The sequence below is a fragment of the Fundulus heteroclitus genome, chromosome 4 (assembly GCF_011125445.2).
Source record: "Fundulus heteroclitus isolate FHET01 chromosome 4, MU-UCD_Fhet_4.1, whole genome shotgun sequence".
In the NCBI taxonomy this organism is placed as follows: Eukaryota; Metazoa; Chordata; class Actinopteri; order Cyprinodontiformes; family Fundulidae; genus Fundulus; species Fundulus heteroclitus.
The window spans coordinates 6,756,148-6,783,255 of NC_046364.1; the positions used below are offsets into that span (position 1 = coordinate 6,756,148).

Below are 27,108 nucleotides of genomic sequence, written 5' to 3' on the forward strand. Positions count from 1 at the left end.
AAGTAGCACAAACTTTCCCTCCGTTTGTTTTGAGTGCACGCGGGTCGCTTAGGTGGCTGGCTAGACTCTCTACTCAAATAGACAGGACTTGTCTTTCACTTTAGCTGTTATGTTTTCTGTGATACAACTGTAAGCCATGAAAATCATTTCTGAAGTGGTACACTTACATGAATATGTTATTCGAAAGTCTATTTGCAACAAATTACAACAATAATCTGGGGAGTGTGCGCTCTACTGATCAGACAAGATGAAATTATATTCGTCTTTTGTATGATATATACAATGTGATTAAGCTGAATGCACTGATTGGTCTGCCTTTATATTCCAGACAAAAAAATCAGTTATTTTTGTCTTCTGTTTTTGTATCGCCCTCCTTAACCAGACGTGCGTGATGCTGTGATATTATATCAGCGGCCTTTTCTTCTCATAACACCCAACGTTAGGTTTGAAGCCATCTGGGGAAATTACATTTTAAAAGGATATTTCCGACTATAATGTCTTCTAAGTAGTCTTCCATAAGTCAGTCAAACATAAAATAGCATGTTTTATTTTTGAAATCGACCTGGCAGGATTAAAGCATGTGTGATACAGAGCAGAACACTGTAACTCCGTCTTTCTACTCGGCCACCTGCATGAGCTGCATGTTGAGTCTCATTAAAAAAATAAATTGTCCAACTTAATCATTTTTGCAGAGTCTTTCAGTGAAGTTTATTTTTGAAACACATTTTATTGCGGTATCAAAAGTAATTATTCTCACCAAGTGAGCGTTAACTGCAACAAGTACCTGTCATTCAGAGCGAATACGCCGCAAGAAGAGCTTCTTCCTGGAAGAACCATGTTTTTTTTTTCAAATGTGAAATAATCCATGGCACACAGTTTTTCTTGGAGCATCCATCTATGCAACGCATTTTATCCAATCTGTTGAATATCTGCATTGCGTTTGGATAGTGTAGGAAGACATGCTGCCTCAGGTAAATAACGATCCAGCATCACCTTCCTACGCAACCGATACTGAAAAATATGCCGTTTGACCTCAGTGTAAGCTGTAAGCGGCCAGAAATGTTTTTGGTAAGTTTGTAAGTTCCGCTGCATGAGCGTCATAGCTCAGAGATGCAATGTGTACCAGCCATTTATGTCAGGATTTACAGAGTGCTTCTTAAAGGTTTTAATGGACCTCCAGCTGCCGGCAGCTGGACCTACTTTATGATTTAATGCAGCTAATAATTATTTCACCACTTGATTACTAACAGAGTATATAACCTCGTCCTCGGATTGTCAGTTGCTCCTTAAATATTTCTAAACTTAAATTACCGTATTCTTATGCAATACAAAGCGTTGAATTCTACACTTTTCATGCAAGCACTATACAACAAAGCAGCCCTTCAATATCGATGGTCTTCAAATATGTCTGGACTTGAAGTTTTCTCACATATTGGTCTATTTAAAACAGCAACATACATGGAAAGATGAGGGACAAAAAGTTTCTTTTAGAAATGTGCGCAAAACATTGTCGATATTCTGCAAATTTTGGTACAACACATTTTCGCAATTGCGGTGTTTCCATTAAATAAGAAATACAATTAAAATGCTACGCTAATAAGTTTATTCACGCGACTATCTTTTCCATGAGGGAGAAGTATTTCAAACAAATTTTATCTTTTGTTTGAAATACTTTTGCCGAACTTTCCCTTCTCCGGCAGGTATTTCTGTTTCAGAGTTTTCCATTTTGAGCGTAAGATTTGCCACAGCTTGTGGAACCCCGCTTCCTTCATGGCCGCTTCAAGATCTTGGTAAAGGCTCGCATTTCTTTCCTGTTTTGAATCCGGTATGTTGGTAGAACCCCTGTCACGAATAAATGTGAAAAATCGTCTTCTTCGTCTATTTCACCAGTAGTAACATCTGGTTGTTGATCACGTGACTCATGTGATGTGAAAAAACTGTTACCATTGCAGTTTTTGCTAAATATACCAATTTCGATATGGCTTAAAAACCACCTGATCGGGCGTGCTCGTGGCGCAGTGGGTAGCGCGACCAATATACGGAGGCCTTAGTCCTCGACGCGGTTTACCCGGGTTCGAATCTGATCCGCGGTCCTTTGCCGCATGTCTCTTCCACCCACCTTCCTGTCAGCCTATTTTCATAAAAAGCGAGCTACTAGAGCCATGAAAAATCCACCCCAAAAAAAAAAAAATAAATACCTGATCCTAGCACAAAAACCTTTTAGCGAAAAATAAGAATATTTTCGAAATTGCTGTGTTTCCATAAACAAATTTATTTCCGCAATTACAATTTGCGCAGTTTATTGGTCAATGGAAACGCGACTAGTGTTACAGCAGCTTAAATCTTTAAGCTTTTTTTATTATTATTACTATTATTGAAATAACTACACTTAACTACACAAAACAGTTTGGAGAAACAGAAAAAACTGAAAATATCGCAGATAAATATCACCGTTCCGCCACCAGGTCAGAAAACAGCAGCCGCTTTATTGACAGAAATAATCTTAGCCGTGCAGTGTGGAGAAGACATACCACGACGTTACCTTGTGCTGCACTGCTGAGGTGAGAACCAGAGCAGCTGCAAACAACTGCTTTATGGCTTTAACTAAAAGCTGCACGTGCCGTGCCTCATCCCGTGTTTATCATGCCTATCGCTTTAGGGGGCGACAGGTGGCTGTAATAAACAGATTGTGAATAAAGATGAGGATAGCATGCCGTAAATTTCCAATGTCTCTGTGAAAGACAGGGTGCCTGCATCGCTTTCTCTCTAGCTGTAGTGCACTCAACCTCTCCATATGGACTGCCTGCAGACCTACCAAAGAAACATAATTTAAATACTCAAATACTGAGCTTTTTGATGCATTCTAATTACAAACATCTGTCAGAGGGATTTAATAGCTTGTGCCTGGTGTTTTTTTTTTTTTTGTCATTGTGAGCGTTTCCCCGTGCCTATGCATTGTCATGTTTTGACATAGGATAAGTGCCTTCATGTGTGACAGCACGTTTGGCTGTGGGGAAAAGTTTCACATATGGTTGCCTATGCTCAGCTGGTCTATCCAAAGGGCTTTTGTGTTTGGTCCTAATTCTGCCGTTTACAGCCGGCGTGTCTAAGAGTGTGCCTCGTCTTCCAGAAGCAGCTTGTGGCTAAATGCAGTGAATGTAGCATGAAGAGTATTAATCCATCACTAGCAGAGGTACAGTATATCTGACTGGCTGATGGGGATTTCATTTAGCGTATGCAAATAGCCTGTCGGAGGCACAATAAATTTGCGGCTGAGCTCTTTTCCACTCCATCCTTCTCTAGAAGAATTGATAGTGGAGCTAATTAGGGTGCACATTCAGTGGTGTCGCAGTGTCGTGTCGCGGCCTGTTTGACAAGTATTTTTCCAAGTCCACCCAGAGAAGATCTGCTCGCTGGACACCACTCATCATTCTCAAGTACAGAAAAGGCAGGTTTCACTTTGAATTTACTGTGGATTTATATCCACTCGTGGTCAAAATTATTAATACAAACTTAGATATATACGTGCAAACCCACCAATATTTCCCTCTTGGGCTCGTTTTATTTTTGGATGACCCAATTTTATTCAAGTTCCCACCGTCTGATCCAAATAAGTATCCCCGGAAGTAAGAACATTTTCAGAAAGTTCAGAAAATCCTCCGAAACCAGAATCAAGCCCCGCTCACAGGGACTGTGCACCATAGGATTCCTATTGCCGTGACTGAGAGCTTGCAGGCTAATAAATAAGCTCCTACTTAAAATTGCCACCTTTTTAAGTTTCATTGAAATTTACAGCTCACCCTCCCCCCCACCCCTTGCCATCTGGAATAGGTTTTATGCCCAGATGAGACAATGATTGGACTGTTAGATCCCACTAACGATGAGTTTGTTTGGAGGAGAGAACGGGAGAAGTAAGGATGAGGATTTCTGGTGGAACAACGGTCTCTAACATACATCAGATTAGGTTTTAGAATGGATGCCACAGGCGTCCACAGTGAACGTCCGAACTAGACGCAACATCGACCCTGTTCAAAATTTGTTGGAATATGTTTAAAAACTGAGAAATTGCCCGAAAACATCCCAGTTAAAATCAAGTTTACCAAGGCTGTGAAAAGGAGTGATCGAATATCAAGCCAGAATAATCTCAGTTTACATCCTGTCAAAATAGTGGTGAGGGCTATTTATAACATGTGCATGTCTTTTTTTTTTTTATTTCATTGAAGCTGTTTGTTGTGTGATGCATTTAAGTGTGAAAAAGAGCAGCTTAAATAAATAATTAAAAGACCAGAATTTATGGAAAGCATGTATGATGTTTATTTTATACTTCTCACTAGAACTATGTTTGTAATCCCTGAACCGTTCTTTGAATTCCTCCTTGAATACTCTGAAGAGTCTTGCTTATCAGTTTACATTTATTGAATGCAAGGCCTAAATGTGCGTATCAAGGCAGTGGCCCCATCAGAACCATTTCTGGGCAAGATTTTAAGCTTTTGCAAATGGCATAATACCCGAGGTCGAAGTGTGAGTGATGCTCTGCAGGAGGACATGGGTTTTCCGACCGCTGATGAGCGCGCTCACTTTAAGCTCCCCTGAACGTGGCGAAGCGCAGCTCAGACAGGAAAAAGATGAAACACGTCTGATTCTGTTTTCTTCACTGTGATTTGTGCCAAATTGGTTACTGAAGGTTACAAAAGATTAAACCCGGGTATGCCTGATGGAAATGTAAAAGAACTAAGGGGAGGGCGGTGGGGAAAACAGACGGAAAGAAAGAAAAAAACGCTTTAATGGGCTCGCAGTCATACAATGTAGAAAGAAATTGACTTGCTGACATGTTTTGCTCAACAAAGGCAACCAATAAACAGAAACCTATTTTCTGAGCGATTCCAGTTTTTTTCCTCTATGTGGTCCTTTTGTTTAAGCAGCACCAGCAGTGGGCCGTCAGTGTGTTATGGGGGTGATTACAGGCACCAGCTTCTGGCAGGGGAGAACAGAGCTGCTGTCAAAAGGCCTTTGGTCCTTTTTTTTTTTCTTCTTTCTGAACAGCTCACATTTGGGGAGGATAAAGAGAGTTAAATGCCATGCTAAAAGTTAAGGAGGGGCTTTTTTTACACCCTGGGGCTGTGAAAAGTAGATGAAAATATCATCCACCTCTTCTCTGCAAGGATTTCTTGTTTTTGGTTTGTTGGGGTATGGCAGGAAAAAAAAAGCTGACTGAGTGGAACCTTCGATGATTCAGCTAAATCTCTTATGCAACTATAGTATGCAAAGTATAATCCATATATATGAAGATTAGATGGAACCTAAGACTTTATTGATTTATCGCAATGCAGATTGAGCTTTTTTTTTATGCACAAGGACGGCCGAGGCAGCATAAATGCAGTTCATCCACATAATCAAGCTAAATTTTAATTATAGTTATGCAATTAAAACATCATAGATCATAGAGATCACTAAAAAAAAGTTATAGCTCTATGAATAAATTATACAGTTAGAAACATAGAATTAAAAATGAAAGAGTTAGAAGGATGAATTTAAAATGCTACAGCCTGAAGGAAGAATCTCATGGTGATGCTGTAGAAACTTAAATATGTTTTTTTTTTTTTTCTCCTGACATGGCTGCAGAAAACAGGCTTCATTCGGCTCAAATGTTGCTTTATACCGTCACTGTAAAGAGCATGTGCATTAAACCGCCTAACAAGGAGAAAGTCAACTTCTGATTTGTACGATTCAGTTGAAATGGAGTTCAAAGAAAGGTTTTTGCAGAATAAGAGTTTGCTAACGCTGCTCATGACCCTCCATGTCTGACCGCATCAATGTTGAACGTTCAATTTCCCCCACCTTAGCAATTGAAGGCTGTTAATTTAAAAGAATGATTAAATAACTTGGGGCTGCAACGTTATCCTGGGCACAGCAACAATACTGAATGTCTTTTCCATCCCAGTCCTCACAGTAAATGGAAATAGGTGGGGGAAAAATATAAAGAAATTAAAATGTTTTCCCTTGAAATATGGAAAAGATACATTCTTGGTGTCTCAGTGTTTTTTGTTTTTTTTACACAAGGTCATTAGAAGATCATAGTCATAATTTTGTGATATATATTAAAAATGTGGATTTAGATCAGTTAATTAGATCGTCTTTCAGACAGTTGAGTTTGTCATTTATAAGCATAATATCATTTTAAAATCATTTAAAAACATTTTGCTGCTCAGTTTTTCTCCAAATCTTATATAGGCGCATGTAAAAATATTTTAATATTGTAAAAAAAAAAAAAAAACTCAGAAAGTGAAACTATACTACTTAGATTTATTACACATAGGGTGATATATTTTTAAACTCTTCTTTCCCAAATTCCCCAAGAACTCAGAATTCAGTGTCTCACAAAATTAGAATATTGTGGAAAGGTTAAACCATTGGAAACATTTGGTCTGTCAGTCTGGGTCAGTAGGTGACACAATCATTGGGAAGACTGCTGACCGGACAGATGTACAGAAGACGGTCATTGACTCCCTCCACAGGGAGGGTGAGCCACAAAAGGTCAGTGCTAAATAAGCTGGTTATTCACAGATTGCTTCCTCCAAGTACTGTGTATTCATAAAATGTTGAGTGGAAGGAAAACGAACGGTAGGAAAAGGTGCACCAGCAACAGGGATAACTACAGCGCTGAGAGGTATGTCAAGCAAGATCCATTCAAGAAGTGGGTGAGTGTCACAGGGAGTGGACTGAGGCTGGAGACAATTTCTACAAATGGGCTACAAATGTTGCATTTCTTGGGTCAAACTACTCCTGAACCAGAGACAGTGTAAGAAGTGTCTTACCTGGGCCAGGGACGAACTGGTACTATTGACCCGGCCGGCCTACAACAACTGGTATACGGAAAGTCCTCAACACCTGGCATGGGTGTCACAATACTTTAACCACGCCTCCTGGTGCTGTACCATCCAAATTACAGCAATAGCACTGATGTTGACTAGACGCTGTGCTAAGAGCACATTATTCTAGTCTTCCTTGAATATTCACAAAGAAACGAAGATCTCATCACACTGAAGTCTCTCTGGCTGAATCAATAGAAAACGGCATCTGAAACACACAACATACTATGAGTTAGGACGAATTATAAAACAGTATGTGGTTCTCTTCACAGTATGTTTGCCACCTTCTCTCTGTGCTGTTTTTGTGTTTAAACACTTCTTTTCCTGAGGGTGGTAAGAAATAAAACCTTTAGGCTATGACTGTCTGACTTTGGGTGCTTAAAGTAATTAGGGGTGAGTTGGCGTGGCCATCACCCTCATCCCATGTCTAAGCTGAACCTGAGTTAGCTACTACAATCAATATTTCAAGTTATTTTTTGTACATGGTTCTGAGCAAGACAAACTGGGCATAGATAAAAAAAGGTATCAACACCTATTTGTTAACATCCACAGCCAGCAAGTAACTCTTATCTGTCCATCTCTCTTGTTGTCCAGTATGTGTGTGTGAAACAGCTCATCTGTCCCTCCTGATCAGGTGGCCCTGCACAACTGTCTGCTTCCCCAGAGTCCCAGCCGGCCTCAGCTCTCTGCTTCACTCCCTTCTTTGATACTTGTTGATATTAATGTAACCGTTCTTATTAGCTGGTTCTGCTGCTGAACTGAATCGCAGAAAACGATTTGGTGCCAGGCCATCTGCTGGTGTTGGTCCACTGTGTTTTCCGAAGCCAACAGTAAACACAGCCGTCTACCACAAAGTTTTAGAGCTTTTATGCTTCCTTCTGCTCATTGAAACGCTGGTTTCATTTTCCAGCAGGACTCAGGTAACCTGCCCACACTGTCAAAGGTACCGCAAGCTGGTACAAGTGACCATGTTACTGCTGTACTTGATTGGCCAGCAAACTGGTCTGACCTGAACCCCACGGAGAATCTCTTGGGTATTGTCATAAAGGAAGATGGGAGACACCAGACACAATAATATAGGGGACATTAAGGCTAGTAGCAAAGGAATCTGGACTTCCATCACAACACAGCAGTACCACAGGCTAATCTCCTCCATGCCATGCCGCATTGTTGCAGTAATCCATGCAAAAGGAGCCCTAACCAAGTACTGAGGCATTGAAATTAATATACTTTTCAGAAGCCTGACATTTCTGTTTAAAATTGCCTTTTGTATTGATATTATGGAAAATTCAAATTTTTTGAGAATTTTGAGTTTTCATTATCTGTTAGCCATAATCTTCAAAATTACTGAAGGCTTGAAATATTCCACTTGGAATAATGGATCTTATCAAGTCTTATTGCGATTGTTCTCACATTTACCATTTGCTTTTAATTTGATAAGTATGTGGTGGCACATTACAAAAATATTAACATATTTACAATGAAAGTGTGGATTATAGGACATAATGGCATAATGTGTTTTGTTAAGACAAAGCCTGATACCTTTTCTTCTTTTTTCCTTTTCTGGTAAAACAAGGCACTGAAGAAACCCTGATTTTTATCTTGTTTTGTGGCTGCATTGTAAATGTCTTGTTTTTGTGTTTTTTTTAACCCAGTTCAATATTGCCTTACTCTTGTGAACCCAAGAACTATTAACATCTCTTAAGCTTAATGCTTCATCTCTTGTGACAAAACATAGCCCAAACCTTTTTACAAGAAAATTAAGGTTTAAATGGAAATAAACCAACCACATTGCCTTAGTGGCAAACTTTAGGAAACATATAAATACGTCAAATACTTTACAATTTGAGTCCAAGATGAGGGCCGTGGAAGGTGAAGTTTGCCTTTATGCTACACAATCAAAATACATCCACATCCACCAATGACATTCACACCCAATGTGACGGCTATAAATGCTGTTTACCTATTGATGTACAGGGGCCTTTGCCTTGTCTTTCAGATATCGATGAGTGCAGATTGCAGACACACACCTGTTGGAATGATAGTGTGTGTGTGAACCTCCCAGGAGGCTACGACTGCATGTGCACATCTGGTCCAGGCTGCAGCGGGAACTGCCCACAAGACGAAGTTATAAGACGCAACGGCGAAGACTGGAAACCCACCTTTGATCGCTGTGCTCTTTGCTCATGCAAGGTAAGGAAGAAGTTAAAATAAAGTCATTGTCATTTTCTCCAATTAGTAAGGGTGCTGGTCATAACTTAAGTAGAAGTTTCTTTTCATCATTCACCCAAAAAAAGCTTTTCAAATTATTATTTAATCTCATGTTTTATTTAGCAAACTAGCAGTTTTCTGTTTAAGATTAATACAACTAAATTTTAAATAAAAGGTATATTATTAATCTTGCTGAATCAGTTAAAAACATTTCTTCTTAAATGATAAAACTGCATTTTTTTTCTGTGCTTTGGTTGAGCATTTGGTACTGGCTTTTTTTCGTCACACTTAGCGTTGCGGTAAACCGTGTTTTATTGCTAATAACTGTGTTGCTGAGGACTGAAGGTGTGTTAGAGGCAGAAACCAGACCAAGGAATGTGTGGAATCATCTTTGGAAAAAACCCATGCTTTGATTTTCCACTTTGTTGCCGTTATTCTCACCAGCAAGAAGACCCACATTTGAAAGCAAAACGCTTTGAACATCAAAAAATTTGATAAAGTGGTATTTAGGTAAAAAAATCACCCAACTTTAATAATTTATTGATTCTAGTTTTGGTGTGCTGCTCCAGCAAAGGGGACAGTTAATGCCAGTATAACACTGAATCAACCAGGGCGTTAATGTAGGAGCCTGGAAAGGCAACAAAAATAATATTGATATAAAATCATCACTAATTGTCATGTCTCATTAGTATTGCAAAAATACTAACCAGGTAAGGGACTTTAGGTAGATCATTTAGTGGTTATGAATTTTTCTGTGTACATACTAAAAGACTAATAATAAAAATGTACAGATTTTTTTTGGGATTTTGGATTATACCATTTCCCCGCATGCCATTTGTTTGGTGTTGGTCAACAACAAACATTTGTTGAAACACCTTCATAAATGAGTTTAAACTTTTCTTTTGGTCAGGTGGCAGAAATAAATGAAAAGCAAAACACTAGAATGAAAACTAAATGAAATCTCTTTTATGAGCTTAGGTAAGATGCTTTATTGTTAACTGTGTAATTTACACAATAGGAGCTGTAGATCTGCATCACAAGAGTTAAACTGAAAACATGCAACTGTTTATTAGACACAAAAAAGGCAAGAATGAACAACAACATCCAAGGCTGGCAAAAACTGTGTAAAACTTTGTTACATTTGCAGAAATTATAACAGTTTATGAATCGTTTATTTAGGTAGTTTAATTGTGGGATCAGAATCAGCTTTAAACTAAAAAGAATTTGACTTTGGTTCCACTTTGCTCTCAATGAAGAAATTTGCATAAATTAACAACAAAGTAGAAATATGTAAAGACATGTGTTTACAAAAGAGGAATAATGGCTGGATTCTTATATGCATGGTGTTGGCCTGGGCACTCTGACGGTCAAGTGTTATGGTATCAATCAAAAAAACCATCTCAACCAGGTCATTTAAAGCAGTAGTAAACTGTTCCGCTCACAGATGGCCTCTAGTTTCTACTATCTAAACAAGGGTCAAGATGGCACACACTTACTAGTTGTCACGGCATAACAGCCAAAGTTGAGAGCTATAAAATCAACATGAAGAGCAAACTGGAAACGAGCTTTCAGTTTTACTGAAAAACATGAGAATAAGTACAGGAACAAAATGAAAACAGCCCAATTCAACAACACATGATTCATCTCTGTAGTGAAATGACGACAGCAAAAACTGCAAAAAAAAAATCATCTTAATTGCTCAGTTGTAATCCGATCCATTGTGTCCATTTGGGTGAATGTGGAAATGATTTATCTGTGTAATCCCAAAAGAGTAATTAAACCCTTAAAACAACTCTGTGTTTTATTTGTTTTTGCAACTTTAATGAAACTGTGAAGAATCTCCAAAGCTTTCGAGGATCATACAGCCGCCCCGGTGTGGAGATTATTCCTGAGTTTAACTCAGTTCAAATCCTGTTCCTAACCTGAAAAAATGTGAACTGTGCAGAAGAACTTCCCTTCTTTTGCAAACTTGGTCAGCAATGCATATCATTTTTTATAATTTAGTTTCCTATAATAAGGGAAAATAATCCTGTGTGACGGTTTTGCAACGCACCGATGGCATTTGCAATATCCTTGACTATCTGTCACCAGCTCGGTTCTGTCTCATGCCAAAGTCATTCCCAGGCCGCTAAAATACCTTTGACCAGCGAACACCAACTGACAGCGAATGAAAATATGCCGGGCTGAACAAAATCACCATGAGAACGTGTGCTGTTGCTTAGTTTAAGGCTGAAGGTATTCAGACCAGGATGAAGAATGCCGCTCAGGTGGAAACGCTGCCTAGTTGCCGCATACAAGGATTTCTGGCTGGCAATATTATTTTCCTAAAGTAACATGACAGCACTCCAAGAAAACTTCAATAGAAAACTCCAAGCAAAACTAATTTTACACCATTATAAAAAAGACAGGTTTTCCTCTAAATATGTTCACGTATTTCAAAAGATTTGCAACATGAGGGATTGCTGCAAAGCCACGGACAATGCAGACGACTCTCCCTGTAGCTCTACGCTTCTCCAGGAGTGAATGCTGCTTGTCGGGACTTTGAAGCAATCAACTGGTTCCCTTATATAGGTAATGTTTGACCAATCTGTATAATATGATTGATTTTGACTTTGTAAAGTGCCTCGAGATGACATGTTTCATGAATTGGCGCTATATAGATGAAATTGAATTGAATTGAATTGAAATCATTTCACATCTTTTATTTTGGGTCTACTTACTTAAATGCCCTCATGGCTCACCACGGTTCCAGACTGATCTATTTTGAAAGTAAAACACATTATTTCTCTGTTAAATTTGGAAAACCTTAACTCTTCCGTGCATTGCATTGATACTTTAAGGTGTTTGTTTTTCCTATTATCCATTAAATAGGTTCCCCCATATTTTTGGGTCGTATTATTATTGTCACAGTAAAAAAAAAAGAAAAGAAAGACACTACTGGCCAAAGAAATCTTCCACCTTATTCTTACTGTGAGTTCTAGTCGACATCCGCAGCACACCTTCTGCACAACTGCCAATCCAGTATTGATTTAGCTAATATTTTCTATGGAGATTTATGATCCAAACAGAATACATGTGAAATATATCTGATCCTTCTGACAGCAGGAAAAAATACACCCCCGCCTGTTTATCATTGAATTACACTGTGACAAATATTTGTGGCAGCTTAATGACTTCCTTCTGTACTCAGGAGTCACATTGAGGTAGAGCACAGTGGCTGCAGGAAAGTGAGATATTGATCACATTTGTCTCTGGGAAGGGGAGGCTCAGAGATTAAGATTTATATAAAGCAGAGAAATAGTTGTTTGATCTAAAGTGACGGCTGGAAATGATGGGTCCAGTGAGCCTTATAAAGTCATAAAATTTCAAATTTACGGCACATCACATCTTAGTTGTTCTGCTCTTTACCACAAATAGAAAGACTTGTTTCTGATTGGTTGCCATGGCTTAAGACATGACGGGTCTTCAACATTGCTTTACGTTTCTTTTACGTTCACAAAATATATTTATCAATGCCTTTTAGGGTATTCTTTGGCACATGTGTATTTAACTGATTGTATAACTCATTCTTTCTGTACTTGTACTTTATAAATCTAGGATTCTCAGAGTGCCCCTCAAACACTACTGGTAGTTCTTGGGCTGCCTTTAGTTGTAGATAAAGTAATGTAAAGAGTATAATCTTTCTTTATGAAAAGAAGTTTATGTTTTGTTGTATTACTGTCAGCATGTTAGTGCTTGGAATGTGACTAATGTATACCACCAAGCTCTGCTACAAACTTAAAGCATAGAATACAACAGCTTACTTTCCTCCTAGGTCAGTTTCCATTACCGTAGCTTGCAAAATATTTGTGGGACTTGAACTTCTTCATGTTTTGTCACATCGCCATCTCAGCCTTAAGTGTGTTTTATTTGGATTTTAATGGCATAGACAATTTTAGTCCCCAGAAGTACCAGACTAGTAGAGATAAATACAGAAAGATTTGCTGCTGCAATTACAGAGAAGGCTGGTTATATAATGTATTCTGGGGAAGGCCAAATATAAATGCATGCCACACTTTTCAGATTTTTCTTTTTTTTTTAATATACTGAGAATAAATTGAGGACATACGGATACAGGAAATATGTGCCCTCTACAGGCAATTGGTTGTACTGGACTTTACTGCGGGTATTAGAGTAAAGAGTACTGCATAGTAAACACACTACACTTTTTGGATATTTATTGGGGGAGGGAGAAAATCATGTATAATTTTCACAGATTTTACTACAAATAATAAGAATAGTTCAATACTTTTTCATTTTCACTACTAAGTCCATCACAGGAAATTGTAATTAAATATACTTTAATGAGCTAAGTGATAAGAAACTTACAAATTAAAGTTTAGCAGCACAGATTTTCTTAATTTTAAAATGTTATCATATGTCTAAGAATTTTAAATTAGACCGCAGGAAATAATATTACAATATAATCTTTAAAAGACCAGAAGCATTTTTAAGAAACAGAATAAAAACCTTTAAAATCAAACAATCCAGAAGAGAAGTATCTGCGTGACTACAACTATATAGTCCTGAGGAAAAGAACTTGAATAACTTTCTTTCATTAAAGTTACGATGAACAAGCATGGCCACTATTTCTGGTTAGCACAGCAGTGTAGCTTTCGTATGGCAGAGTCGTCTCAGTGACAACGTTACAGTTTGCAGTCTGCCATCACAAACAGAAAGCGGTGCTTTCCCTTCATGCTGAGGGCCATAACTGTAAAGACCGAGGCCATCAGATATGGCACCACATAACAGAGCAGTTACCATGAAGGACAATATGGATCGATAAAACGCCGGCCCTGCGCTGCCCTTTTAAAGACATGCAAAGTGGGTTTAGGGCCATCGTACATTTTCTAACGGCCGTTTTATGTAACATTTTTACATCTCTGTAACAAAATCTTGCTGGGGCCAGACAGTGCCGGCTGTGCGCAGTAAAATGGATCGTAAAGTTTTCCTTTTCCAGGTACAGCTGTAGCTGGCAACACAGGGGCAGAGGAACGTTAAAGATCAATCTGATTTTGATGCATTTGACATTCATTCAAATATAAATGATTTTGTCAATCCTAACAACTCAAAACAGGAAGACCTTGGCTAATTTAACAGTACAGGAAAAACAAGTTGGTCTTTCTATGGTGTCTTAGCCATGAATTGTATGTAAACGTCTAACTATGAAGAAAGTAATATAAAGTTCTATATTATTTTGTAAGGATAATTAAGACTTTGATTTAGTACTTTGCTTTATGTGTGGATTTGTCACTCTTTGTATCCAGATTCAGTTCGTTTGGTTGTTGTATGATTCTCTGCACTTTTGTTCTATACTTTTGACTACTCTCATTTCTTTCTTTTTTTTAATTTGATTTGCAGTCTTTAGTCTCTCTGTCCACTGTATGTTTTAGCTCCTGTTTTATTTTGAAAAATAATTCTCTCTGATGTATGCTATGTATTACTTCCTGGTTTCCAGTTGTTCTTTCTTTTTGACTTACTTTGTCACCTCTTGGTAGCAATCTTGATCATTTTTCCGTTAAGGTGGGTTCTGTTTCTAGTTTATATACTTTTCTGCTCACGGTGTCTTTGTTATCTTGTTCCTTTTGTATAATGTTTATCATCCAGTTTCCCTCAGCCACTGGATTGTTGTTTCTCACCGGTTTTTGTTTTTTGTAATCACTCATCCACGTAGATACTCATTTCAGCTTCAGTAAGGGTGAGTCAACCTTACTTGACTGGTATTTAGTATTAATTCTATGAACATGCACGCACATCCTTGTTTTAAATGCTTACAGGAAACTGTGTCTTGACCTCCTTTGACTTCCATTTATTTTCAACCCTTCCTATGGCCTTACCCTAACCCCTAACACATCACCCCCGCCCCCCCCACCCCAAATAAAAAAGTGAGGACTACAAAAAGGCCCTCTTTCTACTAGTAAAATGCACAAAAAAGTCATTACTCAGCTGCAAGAGGAAGTACCCTTTTTTTTTTTTTTTTTTTTTGCTTCTGTATCATTGTTTGAACAGACAATCGTTGGTTCAGGCACCTGGAAGTTCAACCCAAGGCAGAACTACTACATATCTACTATTCAATTTTTGAGGTCCACAATTCTCTTTTTGACATGTTTCCTGATTTCTTTTCATTTTAACAACATCCCACAGGGAAGTGATGCGTTTGATGTGTGTTGGTAGCTCAATGTAGAGCTACTGCTTCTCTGCATCAAAAGGAGTCAGTTGAGGTGGTTTTCTAATCAGGATGCCCCTTAAGTGGGCCTCCCTTTGGAAGTTTTCCTGGCAAGTCCCACAGGGAGGAGACCAGGGGAAAGACCTTACTGGATGGACTATATATCCAGCCTCAGAACTCCTTGGGTTCTCCCAGAATGAGCTGGAGGATGTCGCTGGGAAGAGGAACGTCTGGGTTTCTCTGTTGCAACGACCTGATCTCTGATAAGCAGAAAACATGGATGTAGGTTGAACAATGTTGGGTTTCCCATCCTTGGACATTTTACAGCTCAGCGACTGAATTGGTTAGAGAGTTGGAACTGGTTTCAGTGGAAAGCACTGGTTCCGCTTTCTACGCTAATGTCAGAGGTTGAAGAGAGATAAAAGCTAGCTTTTCATGTTGCAAGCAAGTATGTGCTTTTAATTGTACGTGGCTCGTTTGGGCCTGTGTTCATTTTCCTGTCACGCCTGTAATCCCTTGTTGCACAGGACGGACAGACATTCTGCAGGAGGAGACCCTGTGACTGTGCAGACCCGGATGAGGACCTGTTCTGCTGTCCTAGCTGCGACAACAGGCCCAGCAGTCAGTGTCTGGACCAGAGTGGCCGAACGCTGTACCGCAGTGGAGCGTCTTGGCTGTATGGTTGCCAGCAGTGTCGCTGTATGGTGTGTACATAGAAAGAACATACATATGATTAAGGGAAATTCACACATATTCAGAGGTGGTGTTTCTTTGTGTGTGTTTTTTAGTAGAATTATCTCAGTTCCTGATATTAAATCTCTTAATATGGGGAGAGATGAGTAGTAACTAGTTACATTTACTCAGTTACATTTACTTACTATTTTAGTAGTAGTTTTACTGCTCTGTACTTTTTACTTTTACTTGAGTCATATTATTACTCAAATAACGCTACTCTTACTTGAGTAACATTTCCAGCCTCTCTACCTACTGCGAGTAACTTCATGAATAAAGAACAGACTTATTTAACCAAAAATGGACCATAGGGACAAAAACTTAGATTTTATGTTAAAGTGAGACTTCTTATTTGTACACAAACTTTGTTATTTTAATATTATTTTTTATCTGCAGAGCTCATTGAGCCTTTTGGAGCTCACTGAGCCATTTGGAGGTCAAGTGAACGTACAGTAAACAGTAAATATTGTCATTGGAAGTACTTTGCACTGTTCTAACATACTGTATATACATTAAGTGCTGTAAGTGTTCCTTTCAAGTTTAATGTTGACAAAAAATGACTCAGATGAGTGTTTATTTTGTCTTTAGTGTATCTTTTGTCTTTAAAATACCAGAATTTGCATGTAACCTTATGTGTTTGTTCCATTGCATATTTTTTTAATTTTAAGTCATCAGCTGTTATTGGTTTCTCAGTACCTGATTAGACTTCTTACTGAATGTTTTTTAACTCTTACCTGAGTAATTTTTTTGGCTGACCACTTTTTACTTTTACTTGAGTAAAAATATATTGAAGTAGCGCTACTCTTACTTGAGTAAATTTTTTGGCTACTCTACCCACCTCATAATATGCTACAAAAGCTTTTGTAGAAAGATAACAGATTAAAGAAATGGTGCAGAAGCTCCTTATCACAACATCTAATATATGTCTCTCATACGTAAGATGTAATTTTATTCACACAAAATATGCACACAAAAAAAAGTATAGAGAAAAAAATTGGAATGATCTTGTCTCAAATATGTTTTTATAAATTTTTCTGTGTCTCTGCAGGAGGGGGAGGTCGACTGCTGGCCTTTAGTTTGTCCCGTTTTATTGTGCGAGTACACGGCGGTGGCGGAGGGCGAGTGCTGCCCGCGCTGCGTCACAGACCCCTGCTTGGCTGACAACCTGTCGTACGACATTCGGAAGACATGCATGGACCCCACAGGTGTCGCTCGCCTCAGCGGGGACACATGGCATATGCCCAAGTCGCCCTGCACCGCCTGCAAGTGTAAGGTGGGTGACTGCATCAGCGATCATCAAGCGCGCCTTTTCAAATACAAATCCACGAGGAGTTTCAAAGAACAGCTAGTTTGTTTACGACTCAGAATATTTCCGAATGTGAAGAATGTTTCCAAGTTGTCCTGCCTCACTAATTCTGTAGCTATACGTCTGCAGCTGACCTGAAATCAGTACTGTTCCGAAACAGTTTTAAGTTTAATCTTCCTCAGTTATTTTCATGTACAATTAAAGCAAAGCAGTTATATTCTAGCTACTGGGCTACTTTCTGCATTGTGGTCAGCTGTTCTGTGTTGTAACATCAGGCCTGCCCAAAGCTCAGACCAGAAACAGAAAACACAACTGACATCAATAAAAAGCCAATATTGCTCTATTACTAGCAAGATATAAAGCCTCATGTTCTGCAGAACTAAACAGCATGTCTGGATTTGTTTTATCAAGTCTTGGATGTTTTTTTCCTCTAGAGAGAAATCCAATCAGTTTTGTGTATTGGCTCTTTTATTGCTCCAGTTTAGGATTAAAACAACAGAACTCAGCCACCGGGTTGTACAATTCATTGATTACCTGCATTCAATGCAACCAAAGTAGAAAGTGCAAAGTAAGCGTGAGCTGCCGAGCCAAAATAATACAATAACCCCATTGGGAAATCGGACAGGTTGCTGCAAACCATAATTATCCTTTGAATTGAATACTCGTTATCACAGCTTGATCCTATTCCCTTCACGACTCTAAAATGGGTTTTAACTGTTTTCCACAGGAAGGTAACAATTAATCACATGTTCACAAGAAAACTTTTTTAAAGCTTGTCAAGTGAAAAAAACACACACAATAGATTGTTGTGTCATCTCTAACTACCTGTCAATCGATAAGTTTCCACTGCAAGCAGGATGACAACCGTTATTTTAACATTTCCCTCTGCGCTGCCAGAAGAAAGCTGCAAATAACCTCATATTTAACACTCATTAAAAATGTTTTTGTGCTTTGTCCTATTGGATGACAAACTACAAACAGATTTAAAAGTTTGAACAAAAGCCTTTGAATTGCCATTTCGATTGCTAAAAATTCCTAATTATGAGTGAAATCGTAACTAACCTAGCTCATAAATCCTGGGATTTTTTTCATGTCAAACGGAGTAAAAGTTCCAGTGGGATATCATCTTGCTTGTTTCTCCGGGTCTCTGAGGTGTTGAATCCATCAGAGAAACTGTTGCATCCAAAACCTTAGAAACAGTGTAGCTCTCTGGTTTTTGAGGCTCAAAAATGCAGTGCTGGGAAAAGTATTTGTCCTATCACAGATCTCTTCTGTTTTGGGATTTGGTTTGTGTAAATGTTTCCGATGATCAAACAAATGTGAGCATCAGACAAAGATAACCTGAATAAATATCCAACCACTTCCAGCTATTGGAGCTGGGAATGGGGTCATCCTGAGTAAAAAACGTTCCAGTTAACCCTGTTTTCTCCAACAGGGTTAACTGGAACTGTAATTCCGACATAAAAATAAAAGGTTGGGGTTCCAATATGGCTATGGCCAGGGAAGCTGTTGTTCTGTTCGTAATGCCTCTTATAAACGTAATTTAAAGTTGTACTCTCCATATGCAAACGCCACTTTTAATTTGTTCGGTTCAGAGTTGCAACATTGATTTTAGACGCACGATTAGAACTGTGTCAAAATAAACATATTTTTTCACAGCTTACTGTTGTTGATTCAAGCAGCTGCCATATTGGATCCGACATTCAGCCTTGAACAAATTCTTGGACTTTCCAAGGGCAAAGTCCAACTGTAGCAGCCATTACAGTTGATTTTCCCAATCGGAAGCTGGGATTTCCGAGTTTCAAATAGAATGCAGCACAAGTGACAAAGTTTTCCTACATGCTTTGGACACTAAAGGCACTGAAGTTTATTTTATATTTTAAAGATTTTCTTTATCTGCCCATAGACTGAATCATCTTCATCTACAAGGCAGTTTGTGGTTTGCTTCCATAATCCTAACAGGCCCAAATTACCTTGAAACACACTGGAAGCTATCACCTTTGTTCTCAGGGTTTATCTGTCCGTTCCTAAAGTCTGCATTAAATAGGAAGAAAAAAAAACATTCTACTGTTTAAATTTTTGTGAACTTGTTACTTTAAACAAATTCAAATCTTAAAAGCAGAAGCACACACGTCAGATTCCAGGTGCTTTGCTAAGTCTTATGATCTATTCAGTTCTGTAAAGAACGGCAAGATTCCTCCATATTATTGCAAATGCTTGATCGCTGTTGTGACTGTCATGGATGGTACATACAATATATTTAATAGGTTTAGGATGGAGGTGTTTTTAAAATGCATTTCATTTAAACCTTTATTTAACTGGGAACGGACTCATCAGAATAAATCTTTGCTTGAGCATACTGTCTAGGACAGGCAGCTGCACAAATTCCCTAAATGTTAATAATTTGAAACAAACATTTAAGACAGTCCAACCATATGATATGAAAGATAATGCATTGAGATTAAAAGAAGCATTAAGATAAATCCAGGCACATTGGATGATTTTCGAGCAAGAATGGCCTTTTTAACATCAAAGTACAGAATCCGTATTGCAGATATGTATGGACTTACTACTAAACGTTCATTGTGTTGTTTTACACCTTTAGAGGAAAGACTTTTAGGGCCTTTGGATCACGGTCCCACCGCATAACCTAAGTCTGCTCATGTTTATGGTTTTAAAATGTGGGCCGGAGATTTTCCTTCAGGACTCTATCCCACAGTAGAGCATGTTGCCAATTCAGCTCTGTGTCTCAACAATTACAGCTCAGAGACAGAGCAGCGGCGCGTTACCTTCAACCCTCCTGCTGCTTCAGTTGGACAGTTGCATTACCTTCTGTATTAATCATTTTTCAACAGCCCCTGTCAAACTTATCCCAGGAAACATCCCAAGCTGTTCAATAAAAGACAACAGAAGTTCCTGTTGTCTTATTTTTTTTTAAAGAACATTAGGATCACCATGACCTGGATCAGAGCATTTACACCAGCATCTTTCCTAAAAGCAGCTGTCGTGCCGACAGATCAGAGTCACATTATGAACCTGGTCCATATAAGGGCATCTGCTGCTGAGTAATTCAAAATGTGTGTCCATATGCTTGATTGATGTTGTTAGATACATAGTTTGCCTCAGCTCGGCTGACCTGACACTAATGTTTCTGTAATGATGGAGTAACAGGTCACAAACTCTATTACCCATTAACACCCTACAATAAAAAGTAACTTTTGATGTATGAGTCTGGTTTTCATAAACACAAATCCTTTGTAAAAAAAATAAAAAAATAAATAATACTGCAGATTAAAACGTCACAGATTACCTACTCATAGAGCAGTAGTGAATTGCAGAAACTTGCTGCTCAAATAAAAAGGCTATGCAATGAATAAAACAACCTGCTACTTTAAAATATATATTTTATGAAAAAATATTGAATAAGACTTTTATGGCCCATGATATTGTACTTTTCTGTGTGGATAAGTTGAAAACATCACTGGCAAAATGACAGTTTGTGTGGCAGTGGGACGGTTGTTCTCCAAGTGCAAAATCCGCTCAGAGTTGACGTTCAGTCCTCTGAGTTACCCTCTACATAACGTAGAACATTTAAAGCCTTATTAAGTAAGAGTGGTTCAGTCTCTGGACTTTACAATCAACATGTATAATAAATAGCAGCGTGCATTATTTAATGCCCTCCCTGTTGTCTTGTCTTGTCACGCTGTGTTGCTCAGAACGGGAACGTTTGTTGCTCAGTGGATCTCGACTGCCTTCAGAACAACTGAGACTCCCCGCCCCCCCCTCCCCTCTACGGGACTGTCAAACGGCCTCCTCCATCAGACAACTCCCCCCCCCTGGATCCATAGGACAGACTCGCACAAAAACATGTGCATGACGGTGTGTGTGCACAGGAAACACACGCTGGACAGACTTTGGGTGTCGAAGTGGCGCCTTTACGCTGCAACTCTGACGACGAGCAGCGAGCGAGTGTGTGTGACTCAGGAGGAGTCGTCGTCACTCTAGGTTAACGTGCTGTGGATGTGTCTTTATGTTTGTTTCTTTCTTTCTTTCTTTGTTTTATCCCTTAATGTCCTAACAAAATGTGTGCAAACTCAAAAGACCAACCACAGGAAACCAGCTTGTTCACATGTCTCGGTGTTCCATCCGTCTGTGTTTTCTGAATATTGGCTCCCCCGTACCTGCTCACCTGAAGGAAGGTGTCACCAGACCTTTAAATGCCATGGTGACAAAAATAAAATGGGTTCACCTTTAATGTTTTGTCTTGTCAAGAGACGCGGTAGTTTGAATAAAATCACAGAATGTGAATAATATGATGTGGGATCTGTTTCCAGTCCAACACTAAGTTCTCCTGTTGATGGCTTTTTCAACTTAGGTAGATGAACTTGCTCCTGTTTTATGCAGTGAAGATAACTATTTGGGGGCATTTCTAGCATTCTGTTTTATATTAAAAAAAAAAAAAGATTTGTAACGTGGACATCAAAGCTTTATCATAAACTCAGATTTTTTTGTCTCATCGGTTCATCGTAGAAGTGACTACAGCCCTTATGTCATATTTTCTTTGATCTTTCACTTCTCTCCTTGCTTGGCAGCTCCACATTCATGTATGAAAATGATCTTGTTAGTAAAGGACTAAAATATCTTCATGGTCTCTTCCAGCTGGATATGATTCCATTCAATTCAGATCAATTACATTTTATTCCTACAGCAGCAATTCACAATTTAGTTCATTTACCCAGCAAACATGAGGCTGCTCTGACTGCCTAAGTCTGCTGATGATCGGCATGTTGTTTTAACGCCCCAGTTAAAGATGGCGGACATTCAGATGTGCTCGATTCAAAGGCTATGAATAAACCAGGTTAAACCAGAATAAACCACATCCCTCACAGCATCAAGCTCTTCTGCCTCAAATATTTTCCCTCAGCATCACTGTCATTCCTCTGATGAGGACCAGATGCTAACATTTAACAACAACGCTCGCTTTATTAAGCGATGTGATGTGTCACAGCCACTTCTTGCAGGTCAGAACAAACATCATCCCAAGCTGTCGGTTAAATCAACACAGCTCGAGATGGGCTGGACTTCTGCGGCTCCCAGGGCTCTGCAGCCTCAGCGCCATATGGCAAAAAGAAAAAGCAGAGGGACAGAGATAAAGGGGGGGAAAAAAATTGAAAGCTGCAGAGAGCCGGGGTAATTAAAGCCATGTCACGCAGCCCTGGATTTGAGTATGCCAAGAGGTCACCGAGTGTTGAATCTGTTTACAGACAGCCGGGCTTAATAAGGCAGCACAGTCCAGCGCTTCCACTGCTGAAGTTCTGACACATCGCTGCTTTCCTGCTTCACTTCTGTGTTTCAAAACCTCTCCAGCATCATCAAGTTTGTTCAAAGAGTGTAAACATTTTCTCCAAAGTCCCAGTGTTGGTGCGTTGTAATACATTACAAACCACACAAAATACAAATATTACAATGTCCAGGATTGTTGTTGACTGAGGGAAGACGATAAAAGTGCTGGAGCCAAGGTAGAAATCATGGTACAACACTCTCTGGTTTCAGATTTTCTATGATCTACAGTTGTGCTCATAAGTTTACATACGAATATTTGATTTTATGGTCAGACTAAGACAAATGTATTTTTTTCACTCAAGGTTAGGGGTTGTGTGAAGCCATTTATTGACAAACTACTGTGAAATCAAAAGGCACCAAAATGACCCTGATCAAATGTTTGTATACCCGGTTATTTTAGCACACAAGTTGAAACAAACAGGACTGAACAGCTACTAGAGGTAACCATCCTCACCACTGATCTGTTTGTCTGTAATCATTCTGTGTATAAAAGCAAGTTTCTGGGCTCCTGGCAGACCCTTGGATCTTCCATCCAGTACTGTAGTTACGTTCCTGGTTCCTGAGCCATGGGAAAGCTAAAGAATTGTCAAAGGGTCTGTGGGAAATGTAACTGAACTGTGTAAAACAGGAAAGGGATATAAAAAGATATCTAAGGAACTGATAACACCAATCAGCAGTGTTCAAACTAAAATTAAGAAGTGGAAAATGTGGGATTCTATTGAAACCAAACCATGGTCACATAGACCAACAACTTTTTCAGCAACAACTGCCAGGAAAATTGTTCGGGGTGCAAAGAAAAACCCAAAAATAACTTTAGCTGAAGTATAGGACTCTGAAAAAAAGGCAGTGTGGCTGTTTTAAGATGCACAATAAGGAGGCACTTGAAGAGAAATGGGCTGCATGGTCGGGTCGCCAGAAGAAAACCATTACCACGCAAATGCCACAAAGTATCCTGCTTCTAATCCACCAAACAGCACAGAGACAAGCCTCAACATTTCTGGAACAAAGTCATTTGTAGTGATGAGAGCAAAATTTTACTTTTTGGCCGCAATCATAGACACTCAATTTGGAGAGGAGTCAACAGGGCCTTTTAAAGCAGGAATGGTACACCATTCATACTCTGTGGCCACGTTGACCTGTCATTGGCTGCAGCAGAACAAAGTGAAGGTTCTGGAGTGTCTCAATCTCCAGACCTCAACATAATTCAGCCACTCTGAGGAGATCTGAAACGTGCAGTTCATGAAAAACAGCCCAGGGATTTACAGGAACCGGAGGTTTTCTGCTGAGAAGAATGGGCCAGTTTACCATCAGAGAAGATAAAGAGCCTCATCCACAACTCAAAGACTCCAAACTGTCACTGATGGTAAAGGAGGCAATACAAGGTAGTAAGAACTGGGGTATGAAAACTTTTCATCAGGGTAATTTGGGTAGAGTCTATTGTTCTTATGATTTAAAAGGTTTTGCAGTACATGGCTTCACACAACCACTAACCATGAGTGGATTCCCAGTAAAAAAGTAAGATTTTGCCAGGGTATGTAAACTTATGAGCACACTTGTATAACTGCAGGTCATAGTGTCCTTGGTTAGAACCTGAAGTCAACTTCAGTTTTATTTTAGTTTGTCATCTTTATAATTTTATTCTGGCAAATAAGATTAACCTCTATTGGTGCCCTGAAGGACACAGAGAGTCCTAATGCAGGGAGTCCAGACTAAACTTAGTTACTATTGCTTCACTTACAGTGCCTGGCAGAAGTATTCACACCCCTTGAAATATTTCAGGTTCCATCACCATATTCCCAAATGTCTTTTATTTGGATTGTAGGTGATAGACCAGCTCGAAGACGAGCGCAAAGTCATGCACGCTCATGCCTGCTCCTGAAGTGAATACAAATGTGCTGCGCATTTATATTCAGCTACCATCAGGTAATACTCTGCTGAACATATTTCTGTTGCAAAAACAGCTGAAACAAGTCTATTTAGGTATGTCGCTACCAGTTTTACATTGAGAAAATTATATTGTTTTCTATTTCCACTCATATTGAATTAATATTCTTTAATGATTAATGTTTAATCCAAACCTATCCACTGTTGTTCTGACTGTACTGTACAGTAAGTCTAAGAAGGCTGAATTACTACTCTCAACAAATTCTTGCAGCTGAGCTGTCGGTCTCTGCTGTTCCTCCAGTGTTACCAACCCCTCTCTTACAAATCTCTGGTATGTTAAAAAACAGCTAAATTTAAAATCAAGATTCAAAGTGAAATTAACTACATGAAGGTGGTCGCTATGCGACATTGGAGGCTTCTAAAGGCAATTAGTTGCAGTAGGTTATATCAGAGAAAAAGGGTCTGAAAACAGATGGACATTCTTATTTTTAAATTTTCATTTGTAAAATTAATTATTATTATTATGAGGATTGTTTATTACATATTTTGACTTTACATTTAAATACTTTGTGTGGGTCTATCACATATAATGTGCTAACATATGGATAAGTTTAAAAGGAATGGATCATTTTACCATAGATGAAGAAGTATTTTACTCAGAAGGAAATCAAAAAATGCTGATCACCTGTAGTTACATAAAGAAATGTTGCGCTGCCATTCAAACTCCACGCAAGCATGCTGTCGTGTTTTCCATTAAATCATTTTGGATGTCATCAGCATGCTTGTCTCTTTGTCCCATTGTTTTAAAACACATGTTGTACAAAGGAAACCCACACAAACACGGAAATGCAGTTGATGTGAACTGTGTCTATATTAGTTGAAAGCAGAAATTTGTACAAAGTCTCAATGATAAGATTTTAAGATTTCTCTGTTGACTGATTTGATATAAAATGACTCCCGTACTACACTATTGGTCTGTGTGTAAATGGTTTACATGCTGACGAAAAAAAAAAAGAAAAAAAAAAAAGAAATTTGTGTTCATAGAGAAATTGTGTTCATTTGAGGCTACTTATTTTTCTTTGTGTGTATAAGTTCAGTTTTGGCTGTAAATACAGTGTAAATGGACGATTACTGTAAAAAAACAAAACGAAAAAAAAAAAAGACAATTGTGAATAATTCTCACTACCACAGCTTTTTAGGATCTGAGTGTTGTACGTTAAATAAGAGAAAAGCAACATTTCTATTGTTTTTACTATTTCTTTATTTTTATATTCTTGCCTTAACCCTTTTTCGTATCCATGAGTTTGTCTTTTTCACTGTTTTAGGATTTGACTTGTCTCTATGTGTATATACAAATGCTTCATTAAAACTCAACAGAACTGTATGTTTGACAAGAAAACAAACATGCAATTCTTTCAGGCATCTCTACCAGCTAAAACGGAAGATGACGTGGACTATTCTTTGAATTGATCTCACTTTTTTCCCCCCACAACACATTTATATAATCCAAACTTGATCATGTGTTCACTTGAACCCCCCAAAAAAGAACTATATAAATATGTAAAAGAAAGGAAAAAAAAGAAACTACAGTTAAAAATTAAAGCTTTTGCTTGTTTTACCTCATATTAAGAAGCCAACATTGTGTTACTGCTTTCATATTTTTTTTGTTTAAAAAACAGAAAGCAGTTCCAAATCTTATAGGGGTTGATGTGCTGTTTTTGTTTTTTTTTCATAGACGGCCGCCATAAAGAAAAATACAGGTTTGCCCATTGTCAGATCAGAGTGCCCAATGTAGTTTTGCTCAGAGGGTCGAGTGTCATTTAAAGACTGTGTCGTGAAAAGAATTTGCTGTGAACTAATTCTTCTGTTAATAAATATTTAAGTTGTTTATCCCTTTGTGTGCTTTTATGGTTGCATAAGTTACACTCTGACATCAACAACACCCCCAGTTCCAGCTCAGTTATGAGATGGTGACAAAATGATAATAGTGTATTATTACACAGTAATGATTACCATTGTAACAATACAATTGTGTTAACACCTGGTAATAACATTAATGCAAATAGAATTGTTTCATAGCACAAAAAGTTTGTCTCCACCAGTGGAGAAATATGTATTCAAAACAGCAGATTGTTATACATTTTAACAATGGAGTGGTAAAATAGTAATAATAGGGTAATAGTAATGCCCTTGCAGGTTTGCAGGTTCGCAGGTCACTGGTCCACCCTGGATTGGTCGACAGTCCATCACAGGGACACATACAAATAACCATGCATGCACTCGCATACGTGCAGTTCAGAAAAAACAACTACCCTAAAAGCCATGTCTTTGGAAGCTGGAGTACCCAGAGAGAACCTGCAAACGGCATGAAGAAAGACCCCCTGGTGGTGGTTCAAGCCCAGGACCTTTTTGCTGCAAGGCTGCCAACTGTTCCACTGGGCAGCCCGCAATATCAGATCAATATCAAAATCTTTATACTTTAAATACCTAAGAAATCTTCTTATGAGAAATGTTTGATAGTGAAACTCTAAAAATTAATTATAATTTAATTACCAAAC

The 27,108-nt window shown here is 38.6% G+C and overlaps 1 protein-coding gene across 1 annotated transcript in view; it reads left to right on the forward strand.

Annotated features, from left to right (window-relative positions):
- LOC105931903 (protein kinase C-binding protein NELL1) overlaps positions 1–26,440 on the forward strand; it is a 269,740-nt gene extending 243,300 nt beyond the window's left edge. Inside the window, exons 16-19 of the mRNA XM_036135703.1 lie at positions 8,869–9,062; positions 15,813–15,989; positions 17,066–17,290; positions 21,040–26,440. Of these exons, the coding sequence (XP_035991596.1) occupies positions 8,869–9,062; positions 15,813–15,989; positions 17,066–17,290; positions 21,040–21,090 (647 nt within the window). The 3' untranslated portion in view covers positions 21,091–26,440. The remainder of the gene's footprint in view (positions 1–8,868; positions 9,063–15,812; positions 15,990–17,065; positions 17,291–21,039) is intronic.
- Positions 26,441–27,108: the final 668 nt, after the last annotated feature.